The sequence below is a fragment of the Columba livia genome, chromosome 5 (assembly GCF_036013475.1).
Source record: "Columba livia isolate bColLiv1 breed racing homer chromosome 5, bColLiv1.pat.W.v2, whole genome shotgun sequence".
NCBI lineage: Eukaryota > Metazoa > Chordata > Aves > Columbiformes > Columbidae > Columba > Columba livia.
Window position 1 is genome coordinate 8,370,531 of NC_088606.1, and position 22,986 is coordinate 8,393,516.

At 42.9% G+C, this 22,986-nt stretch overlaps 1 protein-coding gene across 1 annotated transcript in view; it reads left to right on the top strand.

Annotated features, from left to right (window-relative positions):
- The window catches only part of BRF1 (BRF1 RNA polymerase III transcription initiation factor subunit), a 180,733-nt gene that overhangs the window by 37,542 nt on the left and 120,205 nt on the right, over positions 1-22,986 (top strand). The window contains exon 3 of the mRNA XM_065063287.1: positions 8,407-8,580. Coding sequence (XP_064919359.1) covers positions 8,407-8,580 — 174 coding nt within the window. The remainder of the gene's footprint in view (positions 1-8,406; positions 8,581-22,986) is intronic.

Consider the following 22,986-nt stretch of genomic DNA (forward strand, 5'->3'; position numbering starts at 1 on the left):
CTTAAAGATGCATGCTAGTTCTTGTTAGCTGAGTGGATGAATGAGTATTTGACATGCAGTGGAAGGGCTTTACCAGGAGAGAGGGGGAGCTCTACCTGGTAGTTGGGGTGCTCTCATGGGAGGCAAAATGGATGGGTTGGATCGTTGTCAGCTGGCAGAGAAATTGAATACAGGTCTCTCTGCTCTGAGATAGTCTCGTTCTGGCCCTAAGAAGATAAAGTGGAGGCATCAGTTCTTCAGTAAACAGGTCTGGATTAAGTCTTTTTATTTCACAAGGTTATTTTTAACAAGGATCAGTTTACTTGTTTGGTTTTCTGGGCATCCCCACGAACAGTTGTGCTGGTGCAGCTGGTGGAATATCACAGGGAAAGGGCTGGGAACTGCTTTATTGTGCTGGGATAACAGGAGCAAAGTGTTCCCATGGGCGGCTCTGCCGGGGGACACGGGGACGCATCGGTCAGACAGGATCCCCAGCGTGCAGGGACTCCAGGTTGCTCAGCCCTGGGACTGACATGTCCCGTGGAGGAGCTGGGGAGTTCTGGTGTGGAAGAGCATGGACCCGGGGATATGGGGTGTACCCACAATCAGATGGTGGCAAAGTGGGGATCGGGGGCCAGGCTGAGGTTAGGCAGAGCGGGGGAACGAGGCCAGCATGTTCATCACTTTCCTCACAGGCAATTAAGTGTTACTGGGAATAACTCTTGGCTTTAATAACATTATTGTGCTGCGTCAGCACTGCTGTAATGCCTGACTGTGCTGCTACTTTTACTGTTCGTTGGCCTTTTTCATTACAGGCTGGTGGAGATAAAGCTCCTTCTCGCTCCTGGGGTTGTATGTGTTGCTGGAAAAGCTCCGTGTGGTTGCTGCAGCCATCGCCTCCATTTCCTCCTGGCCTCCCCCCCATTGTTTGGGCTTGAAATGTTTTCTTGGCTTTGATCTTGGGACTCTACCCTTGATTAGACTTCTGGGACCAGCCTTCATAAGAGTAGCCCTAGTTCCTGGACTTTCCCTGTTGTGGCTTTGTTTGTTTATTTTACTTATGTGTAATACAAATAACATAGAAGCCTGGCATGGAGCAAAGAGCAGGAAATTCATTCAGGCTCTGGGCTGGAACTTGCCGAAGTTGAAAGATATGACAAAGCATGCAGGGATGCCCACACATAAAAACTGCTCTTTTGCCTTTTTGGGTGCTCTTTTGGGGAGCTTTTTTCAAATAAAGAAAATAAAAGGAGTGAAAAACCAAATGCAGAATAAAATCTGCACATAAAATTCAATCAGTAAAGTAATTCAAAATTTGGATATGAAAACTCAAGCAAAAACCATCCAAAATGTTTCCTTGAATAGAATCTTGTGGCTGTTACCATAACAATCCTTTTTGCAGAAAAAGGATTAGCGCTGTTAACATGACTCCATTGCCTAATTCAGGTACTGCTGGTTTCCAGGGCCCCTCGAGCAAATTGCAGAAAGGGGGAGAAAATCTGTACGCCTGGATTTTGATGGTGCAGTTTAGTGTCGTTATAACAATTCATTTAAGCTCTGGCTGTGTACTGCTTGTTATTTCCCTGGAAACTTATGCTTCGTACTGAAAAGTACCACTTTGAAATAGCGGCGTTACCATCAGTCTGCGGGGAAGGTTGCAGATGAGCAGGCAGAAACCAGATGAGAGCAATATATAGCTGTAGCTGCTTGACATTACTGACTTTTAAGGGATCCAAAAAAAGGTATGATTCCTCTTGAATAGGGGAAGAGAACAAGATGTTTCTGTCCTAACGAGATCATAAAAGAAAGAAAATTGCTTCTAAAGAATGGGTTTGATTTTCCCCCTTTTTCTATGTTTCTCCTATTATAACTTAAGCTGCAGTTTTACTATCAACTGCCTCTCGTGTGAGCATTTAATATTACCAAGGTTTTCTGCGAATATATATTTTTTGTAACAGCAATTTCTAGCCTACACACGTTGTTTTGTAATAACCACTCTTTCCTCCAGCGAAAGAATAGAAATTTTCTGAGATAAAAGGACAAGAGCATTCAGTGGTCCTATCTCAACTTGTTAACTCAGGTCTTATGTGCCTGTTCAAAGCGTTGAGGTTGGCATCGGTTGAGAAGATGATGGTGTTTCTTTCAGCATGCTGGGAGTAAATGGGTAGAAACACTTTTTTTAGCAGGCTTGGGACTTAAAAAATGAAAAGGGTCTTTTGTTTTTAGGTGCAGATTCAGGAGCGTGATAAACTTTACTGCTTGGTAGCCTGGGAACTTGATGTTGTGTGTTGCTTACAGAAGTGCCAGCTTTTATCTCTCTCTCTCTTTTCGCCTCCCCCGATGGCATGATGAGCCTTTGAGAAATAAATGGGGGCTGCCTGATATGTGTCTTATGTGTCACAAAAATTCTGTAGTTTCTAGACTGTTTTTTTCTTTTGCTCTTTAAAGCAGAATAATTTTACTGTTTTACTGATGAGGGAAGGGGGAGGATTTTTGTAACCTTGCTGATGAGCTTGTCCTGCCTATAAAAAGACACTGTTCCTTGTCCTTTTCTCAAGGATACTTAGACACCACTTTAATTCCCTCACTAAATTGCAAGGGCAGCATGAAGTGTAAGCTTTGACCTTAAAAGCTCTGTTTAATTTGATTTAAACAAAAAAAAGCCAGGATCTGTCAAAAAACTGTAAGGCCCCAAAGAGGCAACTCTTACTGCAAGTTACTAATAAGAGAGGCACATATTAGATGGCTCGTTTTACCTCTGTATATTTTGTCTTATATATTGTACTCTCACCCAGCAATTTAGAAAAAATGCAGTACATATTTCTGACTGTTCCACATGATGATATTCCTGTATAAAATTCAGACAGTAGTCACGAGTTTTTATAATGTTCCACTCTAAAAAAATATTGTTCTACTGGATAAAATGGATAAGAAAGCCAGGAGGCTGTTGTCTCGAGTTTTGTTTTATAACCCAGAGCACGGCAGGCTTTAAAGGTGTTGCAGTTCTTTTCTTTTCCATCCAGTAGAGCAGTTCAGTTTATTTGATGAGTTTCTAATGCCGCAGTGTAATCTGGTGAATACCGAGTTGAGCAGATTGCTAATAAATTGCATTGTAATGTTGGACATTCCCACTGTTTTGGCTGAGGTGATGAGGCTTATTGCATTCTTGCAGATAGCTGGACCAGCTCACCACACACTGGGACCATATGTGGAAAGGGCATTAACCAGCCTTTAGGGCTGATTGCAGCCATGCTGGTAGTCTAGAGCAAACCATAGAGACAACGAGGAGATAAAACAGCAAATGGAAGGTTATAAAATGCCACCCAGATAGCAAGGAGCAGTGGGAACGGGAGCACGTTCCAGGGCTGATAGACATTGACGCAGTGTGGTTGGTTTGCTGGAGGGAATTGCTTGTCTTCCCAGACTTGGAGAAGCTCCTCCCGGCACTGACCGTGTTGCTGGGGAGCAGTCACTTGCGTCAGGAGGGATCTCAGTGCTTAGCAGAGGCTTGCAGCTGCCATCGCACAGGTACAAGGCGTTTTCATGTTGGGGACTGCGTCCAGTTCTGGGCTCCCCAGTTTAAGAAGGTCAAGAAATTATTGGAGGGAGTCCAGCAGCGGGCTACGAAGATGATGGGCGTCTAGAACATTTTCTTATGAGGAGACACTGAGAGAGCTGGGGCTGTTGAGCCTGGAGAAGAGAAGCTGAGAGGGCATCTCATCAGTGTTTATAAATATCTTAAGGGTGTGTGTCAAGAGGATGGACCAGACTCCTTTCAGTGGTGCCCAACAACAGGATGAGGGACAATGGGCACAGACTGAACCACAGAAGGTTCCATCAGGAGAAACTTCTTTACTTTGAGGTGCCAGAGCCCTGGACCAGGCTGCCCAGAGAGGCTGTGGAGTCTCCTTCTCTGGAGACATTCAAACCCACCTGGACACCTTCCTGTGAGATCTGCTCTGGTGAACCTGCTTTAGCAGGTGGGTTGGACTAAATGATCTCCAGAGGTCCCTTCCAACCCCAGCCATTCTGTGATTCTGTATGAATGGGTATTTGTTCATGTTTACCAACAGTAACTGGAGCATTGGATACAGAATTTATTTTGATGGGTTATTTTCTTGTGCCCAGTTTCTCTAAGTATTATTGATAATATCTTCTCCTCAGATACCAAGAGGTTAAATCACTGTATTTATAGTTAAGTAAAATATTAGAGAGACACTTTTTTCAGCTCTGGAAATGTCATATTGGTGAGATTGACAGGACAGGTTGTAAATCACAAAATTACATACTTTTGGTTGTCAGCTGACTGGGATGAGGGCACAGGACAACAGTTTGGTGCTGCACTGCAGGACTGGGGCAATAGCCTTTTAGCTGATACCTGCCTTTTCTTAGAGTTACCTTTTGAACCAAGATGAGAATAACCTGATGAAATATAACAAGGGAAAGTGTAGAGTCCTGCATCTGGGCAGGAACAACCCCAGGTTCCAGTATAGGTTGGGAAATTACATATTAGAGAGCAGTGTAGGGGAAAGGGACCTGGGGGTCCTGGTGGACAACAGGATGACCATGAGCCAGCACTGTGCCCTTGTGGCCAGGAAGGCCAATGGTACCTGGGGTGTATTAGAAGGGGGGTGGTTAGTAGGTCAGAGAGGTTCTCCTTCCCCTCTACTTTGCCCTGGTGAGACCACATCTGGAATATTGTGTCCAGTTCTGGGCCCCTCAGTTCCAGAAGGACAGGGAACTGCTGGAGAGAGTCCAGCGTAGGGCAACGAAGATGATGAAGGGAGTGGAGCATCTCCCTTATGAGGAAAGGCTGAGGGAGCTGGGGCTCTTTAGTTTGGAGGAGACTGAGGGGTGGCCTCATTAATGTTTATAAATATATAAAGTGTGAGTGCCACGAGGATGGCGCCAGGCTCTTCTCAGTGGCAAACAATGATAGGACAAGAGGTAATGGGATCAAGCTGGAACACAAGAGGTTCCACTTAAATTTGAGAAAGAAACTTCTCAGTGAGGGTGACAGAACACTGGAACAGGCTGCCCAGGGAGGTTGTGGAGTCTTCTTCTCTGGAGACATTCAAAACCCACCTGGACATGTTCCTGTGCGACCTCACCTAGGCGTTCCTGCTCCAGCAGGGGGATTGGACTGGATGATCTTTTGAGGTCCCTTCCAATCCCAAACATACTGCGATACTGTGATGCTTCTTGGTTCTGTGAAGGACCGGAAGGAGCACAAGGGATCTTATGTTCCCTGTGGAGAAATCTAGCAGCATGATTGCCAGTGCTAACTTTTCCAGCTTTTTTTTTTTCTTTTTTTCTTTGTTAGTGTTACATAAGATGCCAGAAAAATAGAGTTTTGTTGTCATGTTACATTCAAGGGGCTGGGGTGGTGAGGGAGCTTTTGATCTTTCTTTAGTAAATAGGAGACTGGTCACAGAATGTAAATATCTTAGATGATGCTATAAGCAGTAGCATTTTTTCTCTTTCATAGCAGATAAGGACAAAACCAAGTTAGGCATCAAGATGCATGTAATTACAGAGATGCTGCTTGGCCTGTGTTAAGTTGTTCATTTTAGGGATCAATGGCAGTGCAACAGTTGTCTTATTTTTTCTACAAAGCAGCTTGAGGGAATAATAGCACACAGAATTAAAGCTTTCACTGGTGTAAAACATTACATGAAATAGCATTTCTGAATTGGACAAATACCTTTCTGTGCTCTTAGATCTCTTTGGTATTTGTCGGTAGACAATGACTGGTGACCCCTAAAGTAATTGCGTTGTAAAACATTGATGCTGGATGAAGAGCTCAGCTAAAAAAGTCTTTATTACTCAAACAAGCATACTGTTTACCTAGAACGGATTATGCTGATTTATATTTCAGCTTTTGAAATGAAGAAAAGGTTAAATACTCAATATTAGTGGTAACCTGGGGATGGGACAAAATAGCTTGTGAAATAAATGAATTTCAAATATATTCCCCAATGTTGTTGTTGTTTTGTTTGTTTGTTTTTTCCTTCCATTCTGGTATGTTCTTTGTTACTGAAGTGCCCTCTGAGGTGTGGAGTCCCGGATGAGGGTGGTGGTGTTGGGAGAAGGATCTTGATGGGGATGGGCCGGTCAGGTGCTGGGGGAGAAGTCTCATGGAGGCTTGTCCTGTTCTTACTCTGCATCTTCAGCCCATTTGGGTTGTTTTCTGGTGTGTGCCTATGAAAACACCAGCTGCTGCCATGCTGGTGGCATGAGAAGCTTCCTCATCACCTCTTGTGTGGTGGCCTGCACCGTCCTGGTCCTTGTGGAGCCCTGATAGTTCCACCATCAGCCCAAGGAGCATTCAGGAGTGCATATACCTCTTCCTCGGTGTAGGAGCCACTGTTCTCTTTATGTTTTTACAAAAGCTTTACCTAAACGCAAAATTCACACAACACTTAAAATGGCTGAAACTGTTTCTTGTTATCAGCTGCCTTTGTGACTTAGAGGAGATTGAACTGGACAATCTTACTTAAAGGGAATGCAGCGCACTTGCTGCTGCAGTGATCCCCGTCCCTGCAGCCGAGGGAGATGCACATGGGCATGAGCATGTCTGGGTTCTTTTTAATGGTTGTACATCTGCATGTCATGCCTAAGATCTCTAAAGATTACTGTTCTTTGTGCCTTCATGTCGGCAGCCATGCATGGCAAAACACCACCAGATAAAACAGGGAGTTCAGGTGACAGGACGAGGCGGCTTTCTGTAGCCTCGATGATCCACGCTGGCCTCTGGGGTGGACGTTCAGGGAGCGGCTGATCCAGGGCAGCTGCTTTGCTGCCACTGCGAACATGAGTGGCATGAAAGTCTTGTTCCTGCTTCAGCATGTAGACTGTAGACCCTGTAATAAAATTGGGGGGCAAGTGCTAGTTAGTATCTTAGTTTTGGGAAGATGTAATATTTGTATTTGAGTCTGGTGAGTGTCAGTCCAGGGCCTGCTGATGGCAGTGGAAAAACTGTTCAGTTAATGGGCTTTGGATTACTCTTGAGTAGCTTATTGTACCCACAGCTCCTGCGGAAGGTGACATATCCTTCCTCTGCCTTTACTTCGTCATCCAAATGTGTTACACCTGGTTGACCAACGTGCCTTAAAGGAGATGTTGTTGGTGAGGGCATTAATTGCCACCTGTGCAGGAAGGAGAAGCTGTTGCTTTGTGGCAGCTCCTGTTTGGCTGGAGTCTTGCTGACCCAGGCTGTGCTTCTGGAGTCACTTTTTATTAAAGCTGAATTGAAGCAGCGTATTTGGCAGAAAGTTGTTTGGAGGTTAAGCATTTTTACCACATTATTAATGATGATGGTGCAAGGATTTGCATAAAATTGAGGTGTGCAGTCTGTGCGGGTGCTGGTGCTGTTCTGGTGAGCACTGAGTGGTCATCATTGCATTCTGTGAACGGTGGTGGCCAAGGTACATGCTGGGCATCGTGCCCCCCTCAGCAAAGCTGCTCATGACATCTCTGAAGGGAACAGATGAGCGTTTCCTGTAAATACACGTACTGGAAACATCTGCCCGGCACATTGAATTAAAGGATTTTTCTTGATGTGCCGTCTGATGCCGTATGCTGAGGAACTCCAGTGCTCTGTTTTCCTCGTGACTTCCCCCATCTTTCTCTTAAGCTGTCTTCTCGGTGCACTCTTCCGCCGCTGGAGCTGCAAGGACGGACCAGACCTCACTTCCCGCATCTGTTCCAGCAGCTGTGCCACTTCCTGCCATGAATCATCCAAAACACACTTTAAAAAAAAAATGCATTTAAGAGTAAAGGCACATTTTGTTCTCCTCTAGCCACAAACTAACCTCGGTAATCTGGCAGCCAAGCCTTAGATGAAGGCTCTGGTGCGAAAGTGTTGGGAGGAAGGAAGTGCCTCCCATCGGTGGTGGAGACGGGCAAGGCCGGAGCTCAGCTCCTTTCCTCATGGGCTTTGGTTGTGGTCAGAGGAACTGCAAACTTCATCACTTCTTGGAGAGCTGCAGCAAAACGTCTGTTCTGTTTGCACGTCAATGTCAAACGTGCCATGATCTCTGATATTCAGAAATTAATCGCTGCAGTTAACAGAGTGCTAATTGTCAGATGATGTTTGGAGCAGGGGGACGTAATCTTTTGGCCTGGGAAGTCTTGGCTATGTTTTGTCCCTGGGTGTTGATGTTTGCAGCTTCATTTTCCAGGGCTAATTGATTGCATGTATTTCAATTCTAGCAATCCAAAACAAAGCTTTTTTTTTTTTATTATTTGTTCTGAGAAGCTGAGGATATACAGTTCCCAAAACTTCAGAGGTTATTGTATTTCGCTCACAGATGTAATCCAAAGTCCGCACCCTCAGTTTTGTCTTTGAAAAAAAGCCCAACCCAAAAGCCCATTAATTACAAAGTTGTTAAGCATTTGCCTTTTTTCCTTGTTATTTTTTGATAGGGAAACGTCAGATTCACCACTTGGGAAACCAGCTTCAACTCAATCAACATTGTCTGGATACTGCCTTTAATTTTTTCAAGATGGCTGTGAGCAAGCACCTTACCCGCGGGAGGAAGATGACCCACGTGATTGCTGCGTGTCTCTACCTGGTGTGTAGGACAGAAGGAACTCCTCGTATCCTTTCACATCTGAAAAACCAAATAAATAAAAGGCATACTTCTAGCAAGTCAGCTATCTCAGATAGATAGACCTTGTTTCCAAATTTGCAAAGGTAAGTGGTTAGGACCTGACTTTGTCACTGTTGGTTTTAGATAATGAAGTAAATGGGAGTTTTTCCTGCAGTTCAAGTAAAATTTTTCCCTTTCTAAATGTACAATACTCAGTATTTACAAGGAGCTATGAATGTTACTCCCTCTCCCATCAATAACTCTACATTTCTTCTTTCTCAACATTTTATTCTAGTATAAGATTGCATTTTCCTGTGATTTCACAGAATTACAGAATGTCAGGGACTGGAAGGGACCTCAAAAGATCATCCAGTCCAATCCCCCTGCCGGAGCAGGAGATTTGCTAGGGATTACTTGTTTATGAGGTAGTGGTTTTTGTTATTGTTTTGGTTTTACTTTTGAAAACAAATAAAACTTAACCCCAAACGTCCTGTAATGTCAGCATTAAAGAACAGATTAGAGTTCCAGTGGGTTTTCTGTAAGATATTTGAATTTCCTTCTTTTAATGCTTATGGGAAGGACAGCACATCACTTCCATTTTAGTTTTGGGGAAAAAGGCATTTGATAAATTCTGTAATTTTCTCAAGGATCATATGGGAAATCAGTGACCAGAGGTGGGACTGCACACAGGCCAGAGTTGCAAGTGAGTACTCTGTGCCTCTCGACCATCCCGATTTTTGTCTTATAGAACTTCATTAAAGTTCATGTAATCTTTAAATACTGATGGCCATCTAAATTTGTTTGTTTGCTATATTCTTTACTATGGTCTGTTTCAGTTGCTGGAATTTGGAGTTGAGTATCAAACAATCTCTTCTGTGTTATCTTAGTTCTTTTCTAACTTAAAGAAGTATATGGATATAATCAGTATTCTATTAGCTTTTTCTAGATTGCTGTTTTCATTCTATATTTTAGAAGTTGAACAGTGTAGCTGTCCTTTTAAGACTGAGATTTTTTTTGGGTTTCAGAAACTACATTCGTGAGTCTAAAATTAGTGCTTTCTGATAGTGTTGTGATCATTGCATTTGCATGTTTAAAAAGAAGTGGGTTTGCAGGAATAATGGAATTGAAAGGAAGGCTTCCTATTACACTGCTCTCTTCTAATGAAAAATCTCTGTGAACTTTGAACTGTACAACCCCATCATTGCCATAAAGACAGTGATGATTTAAAAGCATTGCCAGTATTTTTTATGCCCATGTCACATTTTAAAAGTAATTTATTTACAGTCATTATTTGGTACTAGTGAATGATAGCCTAACCATAATATGCAAATCCATTTTTCCCCGCTGGTAGTGATAAAAAAGCATTTGAAGAGCTCTGATAGGCAAGTAGGTACATTGTAATGTAGCAGCCATCTGTGCAGCAAGTGTGGGTAACTCTTCTAGAAAAGGAAAACCACCATCCTTTTCTTGGTTGACATAGCCTTCTTTAAAATATTTCAGCATGTGCAAGATGTACTGGTGTGGTTGACACTTTATAAATACCTAAATTAATTTTCTCACTTTATTAATTAAATTGAGAGAATATCCTGTGTGATATTTCACCTGAAATCCTAGGACCCCAGGGTATGCAAAGATGGGCTTTGTCTTTCTGTATCAGTATCACAAAATATTCCACCTTCATTGCATGGTTACTGTGCCACCTGGGAATCAAGAAGTGGATGCTCATGACTGTAAGGCTCAATTTTGTTAGTGCTGATCTTTTTAAAAATCCATTAGATAATTTTGTAGTTAATAGTGAGAATTTAACTGTGTTACTTTGGGAGAGCGAGTTCAGCTTGTGTTCTGCTGTTTGGGTTTTTGTTTTGGTTTGGTTTTTTAATATTTAAAATCCAGTTTAGTTTGAAAAACGAACCCCAAATAAGTTATGGATTCTGAACGTTGAACTGTAAGTTCCTTTTTTGGTATCTTATCCTTTCGTTAAAACCTTGAAAACCTGCAGCCCACAGGTGCATATTGCTGACCTTTGAAAATAAAATACGTTCAAGCCTACATAGATTAATTATGATGATAATTATCAGCATGTTATATTTGTTTCCAGCCTAGATCTGGCAATACAGAAATATGGTAAGGGAGCCTTTGGTCGAGAGAGACCAAGAACAGGTGTAGGGGATGGTCTGGTGATGAGATGCTTTACCAAAGTTGAAGATGCTGTTTAGGTTAATAACCTTGCACTTGGGTTTGGTCTTCTGGAGAAGCCAGCAGAGGTTGGCAAGCAAAGAGGAAAATATGCTGTGTAATATACTATACAAAGGACATACAGTATTTGTAACACTTGGAGGTTTATATACGCTGCTGAGTAGATTTACTGAGTTTGAAGTGTTCATTCTCATTATGGTGGTTACAGAACTTTTAGGAAGTAATTTGGGAGAAATTTAGAAAAGGAAGTTAAAGGCTGAGGGTTGCTGAATTGATGTATTTTAGAGGAAAGAGAGAACATGGAAGAATTAGTGATGGGCAGCAGCATCCTCAGAGCTCAGAGACAGCACCCTAGTTTTGAGTGGCCCAAATGAATCAGTGGAATGATTTGGGAGTTGTAGAGGCAAGAGAGATTAGCTGGGAACAGATTAGTCTCTAGAATAGAAGACAGTATATTTCTTTAAAAAATATGGTAGAAGGAACCAAGCAAGTGTGTGGCCTGGGGAGGTACAGCGGGATGCAGTCGGGGGCTGAAGTGACCAGAAATGTTGTGTCCTCTCCAGTGGCAGAACCAAAGGAGTGGGAAGTGTTTGGAGAGGGAAAACAGGGTTTAATTGTGTCTGCATTGAGTTCAGTTTGAGGGAGTGGAATGTATTTATCTGACATGGATATCTGCTTGTTCTTCTTTTTTTTCATAATGTACATGTCACCAGCCAGCCTCCGTGAAAATGGGAGCAAAACTGTAGCCAAGTCTACTGGTGCAGTCTGAATTATGCCTGAATAAACCTCAGCCTGAAACAGGGAAACATAAGCTCTCCTTGTTTTTTATGCTTTCTTTAATTAATACAAAACCACAAAATACTCCAGTAACACATTTTTTTAATCTGAAGAAATAGTTCTAGAAATTAAAGTGATCATAAAAGTTTATCTGAAGTGCAGCTTTTATTTACAGTTCTTTAAAAAGTTGAATATGTAATTTGAGATCTGAATGGCTTTTACATAATTTACTATTTTTTATTAGCTTATTTGACACAAAAGCCCACAATGCAGCAACTTTGGCACAGCTTTTCAGTCACCTTGCTTATATTACTTGTCAGCGTTAATGTTTTAAAGGGAAGATGGCTTACAAGCTATTAGCTGAATTTGGGAGGTGTTTCATCCTTTTGATGAAAAGCTTTAATTTATTATTCTCTTTATGAGATGCGTCTGTCTCATAATTATCGGAATGAGAGGTATAATGCTAAAAATACATCTGGTGCAGATAGCGGTTCTTAAATCCTCGAGTTTGATGGAACGGGTTGTCCCCCTCGCAGGGGCTGAGCGATGCCGAGCGTTTCCAGCCACATCTGACTTTGGCCGGCACTGCCAGCGCTCCGGGCATTTCAGAATCTGGCTCTGAATTTGTTTCTTGGAATAGTAACAGCCCTCAGTTGTTTCTCTTTAATGTTTTGAACAGCTTTTCCACCCCTACAATATGTCTGAATGGAAACAAAGGTTTTTTTTAGCTGGTCCTGCCATTCCCAAGAGAGGGAACTCGGGAAGAGCCGGGCAGGGTGTCTGAGTGACTTACGGGCTGGCCTGTAACCCGGGGCTGCCGGGGGTCACTCAGAACAATGAGAGCCTGGCCAGGATTTTCCAGGTGGGATATCAGTTTGTTTTAATCAAGGAATGTTTGTAATGCTTTTTACTGTACGCAACTGTTAGAAAAATGTACAACTGTCCACTATTTTGTTTGTAATATTTTTCCAACGCTACCAGCTGGGTTTTTTTTACAGCAACGTGGTAAATGTCTTTTGTCCCACACACATGCACCTTTTAAATTGGACTTATTTATTCTTTTCCTTTGAAGCTCTCTCCCGTAGTTGTAAACCAAATCCTGTCTTGTTACAGCATAGTAAATAAAACCTTTTTCACATGAGAAGAGTCCTTGCAAAGTTCGCTCACTGGCTATCTTGTGTAAATATCCCACTGTTTGCCTCTGGAGGTAAATTCGGAGCAGGTTTTCCCCTCCCAGTAAATCTGGATGCTGGGGGGCTTGCCAAGCCCTTCCCAGCGCCCGGGGCTGGGGAAGCCTCCTGAGATTGAGGTTGCCCAAGTTATTCAGGTGGTCTTCAGTGGCTTGGTGTGGTCAGAGGAAAGAGATGGGTCCTCCTGGGGTCAGCCCAAGGCAGCCAAGTGAGGCTTCTCTTCTGAGTTGTTTGCAGAAGAATCTTTCTGCTAAATGTCTAAGAAAAATAACCTCTTAAATAGAAGCGTTTGGAGCAGAAGGCTGACAGGAGAAAGTTTGTTACCTTCATGTCTTATTCTGGGTGGGGAAGCGTAAGGCGCTTTTCTTTCCCTGGTTCCTCTGCGCCATGAACCCCCCCTTTTGTTTGAGGGAAGATCGTGAAGGCTTTGCAGGAGGCAAGAAGGATTTGGGAAAAAAATGGGCATCTCCTCCCCGAATGGGGCAGTACTTTGTTATTTCCTATTTGTCTGCAGTACTTGTACTTTATTGCCAAGCTGCTTGAATGCCTCCTGGTTTAATGTGTTTATTTTCATGTCACAGTAAGGGAAGTCAGGAGTATTTATCTTCATTTCCAGGTGCAGAACTGAGGCTAAGTGACACATTCAAAGTTACCCAGAAAATCTGTGGTGGAGTGAGGAACTGGTCTCTTTAATCCTAGATTAGGCAGCAGCTACTGAGCCTTTCTGCCTTGTTGGTCTTTGCAAGAGAAATTCAGCTAATTTCCTTTGAGCATTAGCAGGCTCCGTCAGCTTCCATACTGTCTTGGGAAGCTTTGTATAACCTCGCCATGAGAGCCTTTGATGGATATATTCTTTGTTTCCCTACTAACACGTCAAGGTCTATCTTTGCAAGGAAAAGGGCAAGACTTCCTTTTTTATTAGAAATGAAAAATTAGATCTCCAGCAATCTTTTGACCTCTACTAAAACTTCCTGGAGCCAGCAGGCCCTAGTGTTCCCAATTAAAAAGTTAACTTTCGAAATTAGACTTTCATCAACAAAATTTTAGAGCTGTAGTTAGGGAGGTTAATAAAACCGGTTTCTATTTCTCGTTGGTTAAGGACTTTCTTTTTAGCAACTGACCTTTTACTTTTGATTAAATACAGTTGCATTCAAAATGTGTTTTGTTTAAGTGTTGAGTGTGACAAGAACATAAGAGATTAAAAATGTATTTTAAATTTCACAGTTAAAAATACGTATAATATTGACAAAAGCACATTATTTCATTTCACTAGTTCTTTTTGTGTGTGTGTGGTAAAGGACACCAAGATCTTTATTCACAGAAAGTTGAATAGGATAGAATATTTTCAGTTGGAAGGGACCTCCAACCTACTAGTCCAAGTGCTAGACCACTTCAGGGCTGACCAAAAGTTAAAACATGTTATTAAGGGCATTGTCCAAATGTCTCTTAAACACTGACAGGCTTGGGGCATCAACCACCTCTCAAGGAAGCCTGGTCCAGGGTTTGACCGCCCTCTTGTTAAAGAAATCCTTCCCAATTAAGCATTTGTTTGGACTTGAAGTCTTGGAAAAGCCTTGTCCATTGCAAAATGCAGTTTTAAAATTAGGATGCTTTTGAGTGGGTGGATTTTAGCTGGGAGAGTTTCACCCTATTAATGAAAAATTGCCACCTGAAATAGGGTGTGGCTTTTGTTACCCCATGTTATTCGAATCTGTTTCCAAATAGTTCATGTGTTTGGTAATGCTTGGCTTGTGTGATCATTCCTGTTTGGTACCACAGGAGAAAATGCTGGAGATGTAGGGAATAGAGCAGCCAGGGACAGCAATAGAAATTTAATTTCTGGACCTTGATTTCTCCCCGTCACCTCCAGGCAGGGCTGGGACTGCTGAATTTCAACAGCAGGGCTCATGACCTGCAGTCATGTATGGACTCTCCTTTTCCACCGAGTGGAGGAGAATCATATGATTTTTCTTTCCCTCGCAGTACTGCCTCACACTTTTTTTGCCGTATAAAGTGAGGATGTTGCTGAGAGAATGAGATGTTTCATGTTTCCTGTTGGTGGGAAAGTAAAATTCTCCTCTCCATACGCTCGCTGACGTTGTGTGCTCTGGTGTGTGGTCTGTTCTCTTCCCCGCTGCGTCCCGTCACTGCAGGGGCTGCTTCTGGACGGGGCAGGGGACAGGAGGAGCTGAGGCTCTGTCACTCTGGGGTGTCTTTCCTGCCCTCCAGCTGTGTTTCACTGGGTCCTGTGTCATATCTGTCAGTCCCCTATAGACGTCTGTGTAGTATCTGAAGTGATGCTGGGTACTTGAATTGTTCTACTTGCGTCTGGTGATTTGCAGTGTCTTGCTGGTTTTTTTTTTAAAGATAATTCTCTCTTGAGGAGAAGATAACATGAAGCCTTTCAAACTGGTTGTATGGCCCCGCACCTGGTGGGGACGGGGCTGGGGAGATGGTAAGTGGCTCTAGAGTTATAGAATGTCCTGAGTTGGAAGGGACCCACAAGGATCATCGAGTCCAACTCCTGCCCTTGCACAGGACAACCCCACAGTTCACACCGTGTGTCTGAGGCTATCGTCCAGTCTCTTCTTGAACACTGTCAGGTTTGAGGCCACAACACCTCCCTGGGGAGCCTGTTCCAGTGTCCAGCACCCTCTGGGTGAAGAACCTTTTCCTGATGTCCAACCTGAACCTCCCCTGGCACATCTTCCTGCCATTCCCTCGGGTCCTGTCACTGGTCACCGGAGAGAAGAGTTCAGTACCTTCCCTTCCTCCTCCCCTTGTGATGAAGCTGTAACCGCCATGAGGGTCTCCCCTCAGTCTCCTCTTCTCCAGCCTGAACAAACCAAGTGACTTTAGCCACTCCTTGTATGGCTTCCCCTCCAAACCCTTCACCAGCCTTGTGGCCTCCTCTGGACACCCTCCCTCGTGTTTTCCTTTTGTCCCTTGTTGGGGGAAAGCCATAAACCTGACTTGTGCATGACTCGGATGTGGGAGGAAAGTCGTGTGATTGCTGACTGGCATTATGTTGCGGGGTGCCCTGTCTCTGAAGAGTCATCAAAGCTTTCTGCAGGGAGACTGTAATTTTAATATGGAGATTCTGTACTTGGGTGATTTTTTTCCTTTGTTCCTTTAAGATTTTCAAAGTACAAAAGGGGAAGGGAACTTAACGTTGTGGTGTATGTCAACTCAACATCTTACTGTTTAAATCCTTGTGCTAAATGCCCATTGTGGATGCTGCAGGGAGGGAGGGGAAAAGCAGCTGTAAGTGCAGTAGTGATAATTGACCCACTTAAGAGAGCTGCTCTAATTTTGCATGTTACAGCATCCTGGAAATTCAGATAAGAATGTTGATCTCTCCAGCTAATAGGATTTCTAAATATATCATCCAAAAGAAGCAGGAGGACTGTAATTTTGCGCATGTGTATGTATGTTCAGGCTAATATTTTGTTTAAGAATTGCACGCTATGAAAATCTGCTTTTCTGTTAACTTGTTACTATACTAACTCAGGATAAAATAGTATTTGACCTCTGGTGCTGGCAAGGGGGGGCTGATCTTGCCACATGGAATTTGCTGACGAAATTCTCACCAGCGTTTGTGTAGAGGAGTGACCACCTTTTGTCCCCTCAGGATGCTGGTACCCAGCAGGTGGCTCAAATTGTCAACTTTTCCACAATGCAGCATTGAACACAGTATCTGCAGAAATAGAGGGGGACGGGGTCACAAGGTGGCCTATCAGGATTACAGATTTTGGCTGGTTTTGATAGCTTTGTTTGTTTTCCTCATTTAAGGGAAATTTTGAACAGTGAAGGTCAAAATAATGCTCTTCTCGAATTTGACCACAGAAATCATTTCGGTTGGAACAGACCTTCAGGATCATCGAGTCCAACCAAAACCTAACTGTAGCACTAAACCGTGTCCCTAAGAACCTTGTCTAAACACCTTTTAAACTTTACAGAGCACAGTGTTTTGAGTCTCTCTCTAGGCAGTTCTTTCTCAAAGCACATTGATGGGTATGACTGCTGCAAACCATGGGGTTTGCATCAGTAGAGCTGTTGTACCTCGATTGTTTTAATTTTGGAGATCCTTTGCCCTTACCCGTCATACTTTTCTGTGTTGGAACAAAACCAGGCATCACAGTCCCTCTTTGAAAGGAAGGGACAGGCTTTACTCTGTAGGATTAGGTCCACTGAAGCCTTTGTTGCTGAGGGCTTGAATTACGTTACAGGCAGGTAAGAGAAGTATTTATTGTTTGGTGATCCTGTGCTCTGTCACTGTGCCAGGCCTTGTGTAACACAGAAATATTACAGCAGAAGCATCTGAGCCAGATTTTTAATGCATGTAATAGTGGTCTGTTGTTGCGTACATAAAAATAATAATTAATAAAATTCATTGCATGGCCTCTTAGCAATTAGGTTGCATTTTGGGGTTTCTGAACTGATGAGACATTTTTGTGGTAAAGGTGAAGTAAGGAAAGAAACAGAAGCAAGAAGCAGCAGAGCTACGAAGGTGTCAGTAAAACTGGGGTAAGAATATGAGGGACACCCCTCACTTTGCAGCAGCAGAGAGAGGGAGCGATGCTTTGAAACGTGGTGGTGGAGACATGGGAAATAACGAGGGGACCGAGGGCAGGACGAGTTGTGGGTGATGGATGAGGGGAGGGAAATGTGATGGCAGAGATGCCTCCCTCCGGTGAAATAAATACAAAGGAGGGACGATAAGGAAGGGGATCACACCTCTGATGTCTTTGACCTTCAGCGATCCTTGCATACTTGTGAAAATAAATATTTAACAATCTTCTTAAAGCTTGTTTAAAAGAGGAAACGATTAGGTCGGCTCTCTGCTGAATTCAGAAGTTTATCTCTGCATTTGAGTTTTGGTGCTTATGTCAGCAAAACCAGCCTTATAACTGGGTGGTGTTTTGACCCGATGGGAGCTAATATGTTACAAACACCAGTGAAACAGAAAACAGCGCGGTACCGCCGCTCATTGTGTAGCACATTCTTGTTTTTGTCAGAGGATGTGCTGGAGGTGGCGTGGGATGTGGAGGAGCCGCTTCCCCTTCCTTCCCTGCACGCCCACCCCCCTTAAAAACAGAGAAAAAAGAGGAGAAAGAGGAAAGTGTTACCTGATGCTTTGTTTAAATAAATGCTGGTACCAAACACGCTCAAATACGGTCAGTGTTTCTGATCCGGTCACATATTCATGGCTGTAGCCATCACTAATGTTTTCTGCGTTTTAATACTTTAGAAGTCCATTAGAAAATTAAATGCTCTCCTTCATTAAAATCATTTTGAAGATTGTGTATTTGCATGTTAATGCTGTAAGAATGATGCCTTAGAAGATGAATTCATATTATTAAATAGTTTAATTAAGATCAGTAATGCAAAATCGGGTGAATAAAAGCCAGTGCGTTGAGACCTGTAAGCAATTTTTGCTTGCTATCTGCAAATATTAGTTTAGCTTGAAGTCTTCTAAAACTGTGTCCACTTTCATCATATTTTTAAGTCTTATGCAGCTTTTTTGTCTCGTGCTTTTTGATGTTATAAGAACAAAGGGAAGGTATATCAGAGAAAAAATATTACCTTTCAAATTTCTCTTTATAAAACAGGATTCATTCTCATATCTGGCCTGGCCTCGTATCCTGAAAGTGGTCTTGATGATGATTTCTTACATCGTAATAAAATATATAAGCCTGCTAAAAACTGGTGAAAGTACTTCTCGAGAGCTGTCTTATTTCTTCAGAAGTTCATCACTGGGATTTTATTAGCATGACATAGTCTTCGTACGTAAACTTCATGCTGGAAATGCTTCTCAGTGAAAGATTTTTAGCATTTTGTAGTCTCATGCCAAGCAAAATTGTGAGCTGAGCCTTTTCTAACCTTTTCACTGTTAGGCTGCCTTTGTGGCAAGTCCGTGTCCTTCCTCGAAGGCAAAAGAAAATGTCTTTTAAGTTTAACTGCCAGACTGGCTCAGTATTGTTGTAGATACAAATGATGTAATACTCAGTCACGTGGTGGTATGTCTGCTATTTTCCCCCCGTTGAGAGAGAGAATAATCTTTCCATCTTACCCAGTTTCAGCAGTTCGGGGAAATAGCAGCCTTAAATGAGACCCGAAACAACCAAAATCTTTATTTCTTCCAGGACTCTGCTTTTGAAGCCAAATGTTCTTCTTTATTTTGACTTGCTAATTGGAAATAAGATGTTGAAGATAATGTGTGCTTTGAAGCTTGTGTATTGTGCATTTTATTTAGATTCAATCCTTTAAACATTTGACAATAAAACATAAATTGTGGAGCTCTCATCTTTAGATCAGTTGTAAGTGAATCATTTAAGTTTTCAACAACCTTCCAGATTGGGAGAAACACAGTAGTCTGACTGATGTTTTGACTGTTTGTGTTGGTAAAGTGCTATGAGATTTGCTAATCAGTATTTTTAAAAGGAGATATAGAACTGTTTCTTCAATGGAGGAGCAGCTTGTCTGCCAAAAATAAAGTCTTAGCTTATGCCTCAACAGGGAGTAGAAATCAGAGTGCTCTTCAGATTCCTTTTGTATCGGTAAGCAGAGAGGAATGGTAAATGATATATTTTATGTTATCATATGTATGTACTATTCATGATGGAAAGCCAATTTTGAATGATGGGAAATATATAGACTGAAAAAAAAATCCTTTTGGTGTGGACTAAAACTGTATCTAACTTATAATGTGCTAGAATCTTTTTAATATGAAGAGAACAATGTACAGTAAAAATGTGTATTCAGCAACATGACATGTACTAACTGAAATGTGAAAGTCTTTATTACGTGAAAACCAGCACTCCAAACATCGCCTGTGTCCCATCGTCAACATTTCTCACCTTATCTATTCTACAGTATTTTTCCTTCTATAATTGGTCCTTTAAACTGTTTATTGTGCTTGTAGAGGGCCTTTTGGCCTTGCAGTTTCCAAGGAGAGACAAAGTTGTTATTGTCATCTCAGGTACTGTAACGTGTGGCACAATTCTAGGACAAAGAGCTGGTGTTTCAACTTAGACTGCAGAAAATTTGAGAGGTTACCTGAACTTTCCCATTTCAGAGAAAGCACCACAGTGTACTTACTTTACAAGGATTTTATCCCCTTCTAGCTAACTTGCATTAAAAATACACCTATTTTTCCCTCTGCCTAATGAAACCATGGCTTGAGAGTAATGAATTTCTGCCTATTCAGCTCCAAAGGTTGTCAGATTATAGATGCTTTTCTGTGACTTTTCCTCTTGGGCAAAAGAACTGGGCTGTCTGAATTGAGAATATTTCTTTTGAAATTTGCCATGGAAATCACCAGCAGACCATCCTTGATCTCCAGGGAAATGAGGAAAGAAATGTGAAATAATTCTAAGTCATTACTGAAGAAGCCTTCTTTTAAAGAAACATCTGGAGGTTTCAGCTGCTGTGTCTCAGTTGGTACCTGAATTCAGAGAACACTTTATTCCTTACTTATCTGGAGTTGAAAGTTTGCTTTTCCCACATGAGTGCTGTTAACTTCTGCAGAATCCGGGTTGAATTTTCTATGTGAAGATTTCTGGTCCTTAAAGGATCAGTCTTCTAGAGAATGCAACAGATGGACTGCATCTGTGCTGCTGCCTCTGAGGGACTCCCAAATCACTGCATTCTTCTCGCATCTGGAGGACCCAGTTCATTGCCAATAATTATTTCCAGCTCATATTCAGATTATAGTTTTTCAGTTGAAAAAGATTTTTGTCAATGTTTGGTTTAATATTTATCATCTTCCACTGAGGCTTTAAGCTCTTACTGTGGCAGAGGAAAGCAACCCATGTATTGGTTGCTGCTGTACTCTTTCCTCAGTCTTCGAACTGGTGACTTCAGTGTCTCAGCTCTTTCTTATTCAATGATGAAACAAGAGAATGCTCCAGCCCTTGTTTTTTGCTGATAATATTGGCGGCCCTCCCAGCAGAGCTGTGAACTGGTCACTTTCCTCCTGTTGCAACTGGAGCAGCTGGGAGAACGATCAGGAGCCAAGAAGGTTGGCTGAGGTACTATCCAGAACATGAGGACTGCATCAAACAAAGAAGCTGCAAAAAAAGTAGCTTGACAGAAGCTACACACAACAGCCCTTCCTGCTGACAGGTTCTAGGATGGGAGGAGAGGGAATACAGAGCATTTCCACCAGCTCTCCAGCAGTCAGTGGAGGTGGGGTATGTGTAGGGCAATGTTTATATAGGCCATGGATCTGAAGGTGCTGAAATATGGAGGAGACAATCCAGGAGGCCTGCACCCTATGTAGGATTGTAGAATAATTTAGATTGGAAGTGGCCTCTGGAAGTCAGCTCTCCAGTCTCTGCTCATGTCCTCAGTAGATTGCTGAAGTCCTTCTCTGGTTGAGTGGTGGTTGTCTCTAGCAATGGACACATCATACTCTCTCTAGGCATCTGGGCAGTGCTTTAGTACCTTTATGGCATTTTTTTTTTTCTCCTAATATCTAATCAGATTTTCTCTTGCTGCAACTTGTGTTGGTTGTCTTTCACTCTATGTGTGTCTGAGAAGAATTTGGCTGTGTTCTCTTTGCCTCCTGATGAGGTAAAGACAGCATTAGATCTCCCCTAAAGCCTTCTCTGGGCTGAACAAGCCCAGCGCTCTTGGCTTTTCTCCATATATCACATATTCCAGCCCCTCAACCATCTTGGTGGCCATCCGCTGTAGTCACTGCAAAGTACTGATGTTGTGCTTGAGACCTGAATGTGGCTCTCCAGATGCAGCCTTGTAGCTACTGAACAAAGGGGAATCACCACTTCCCGTGACTGCTGGCTGCACTTTTGCTAATACAACTCAGCACGTGTTTGGCCTTTCTTGATGCAAGATGCAGGTGTTGGAACAGGCTGCCCAGGGAAGTGGTGGAGTCACCATCCCTGGAGGTGTTTAAAAGAGGTTTAGACAAGGTTCTTAGGGACATGCTTTAGTGCTAGAGTTAGGTTAGGTTATGGTTGGACCTGATGATCCTGAGGGTCTTTTCCAACTAAAATGATTCTATGAGAGCATACTGCTGATTTCTGTTCAATTTGCCCATGGGGACCTCCAGCTCCTTTTGTGCAAGCTGTTCCTTAGCTGGTCGCTCCCAGCCTGTACTGAAGGAGTTATTCTGTCTCTGGTGTGAGACTTGTCAAGAAGTTCAAAGACAGATGTAGCTCCTGTCAGCCTGGTTCTCCAGCCTGCTCAGATCCCTCAGAATGGCAGCCCCGTCTTCTGATGTGTTGACTGCTCCCCAGCTTGGTGTCATCTTTGGACTTGCCTGGGTTGCCTTCTGCCTTGCTGGCTCATTGCTAATGAAGGCAGCGTTGCCCCTGACGGATCCCTGTAGTACCTGTCTGCTACCTGTGTCTTTGTACTGTTAATCACAGCCCTTCAAACTTGCCCAGTCCAGCCAATTTCACGCTTACCTTCTAGACCAGCTAGCCAAACCGTGATGTCTCAACAGTTTGGCGTTAAGAACCCATGGCTGACCGTGTCTTCAGCTGTGCTGAAGTCAAGGTAAAGAGCATCCACCGCAGGGCCAGTTTCCCCAAGCCTGTGTTCTTTAGGCTGCCATGTAAAATGGACGGGTAAGTGACACGTTGCTCAGGAGTGCAGATGAATGTCCTTCCAGTTGGTGGTTTAGGTGTTTGCCTAGTGCTCTGTACAGAGAATTTTTCTTTGCTCAGAGTCCAGAGCAATCCGTCTTCTGCTGGGTGACACAACAACAGGTGCTCAGTGATTACTTTTTTTCCTAATTTAAATTTTATTTTTTAAAATATTATTTTTAGGGCTGCTGACTAAAGCCCCTTCCTGAATTGCTGAAAACCCAGATTTGCTTCTGTGAGCGGAGTTAAAAGCCAAGAGGGCAGTGAGGGCCGAACCCTACCTGTTCTCCTATTGAAGCTGCTATTGCTGTGCAATCTGAAATGCAGGAATTGTGGGGCCAGGAGAAGAGCAAACAAGTGGAAGCTTTTGTAGGTGAATGACCAGGGTTCGAGCGGGTGTACACCTAGCTTGGCTTCTTTCTCTCAGGTTATTTTTATGTGTTTCTTTATATTTTTTAATATGTAAACAGTTCTGGCAGCAGGACTGTGACTCCAGTTTATTCCCTCCTAGCTGAGGGTCCTGGTGATGAAGGTGTAGAGTTTATAGCATTTTATGGAGGTCGGTATTACCATCCCCATCTTCTGGTTGGAGAAACTGAGGCACAGAAGGGAAGCAAACTGCCTTTGCTCATCAGG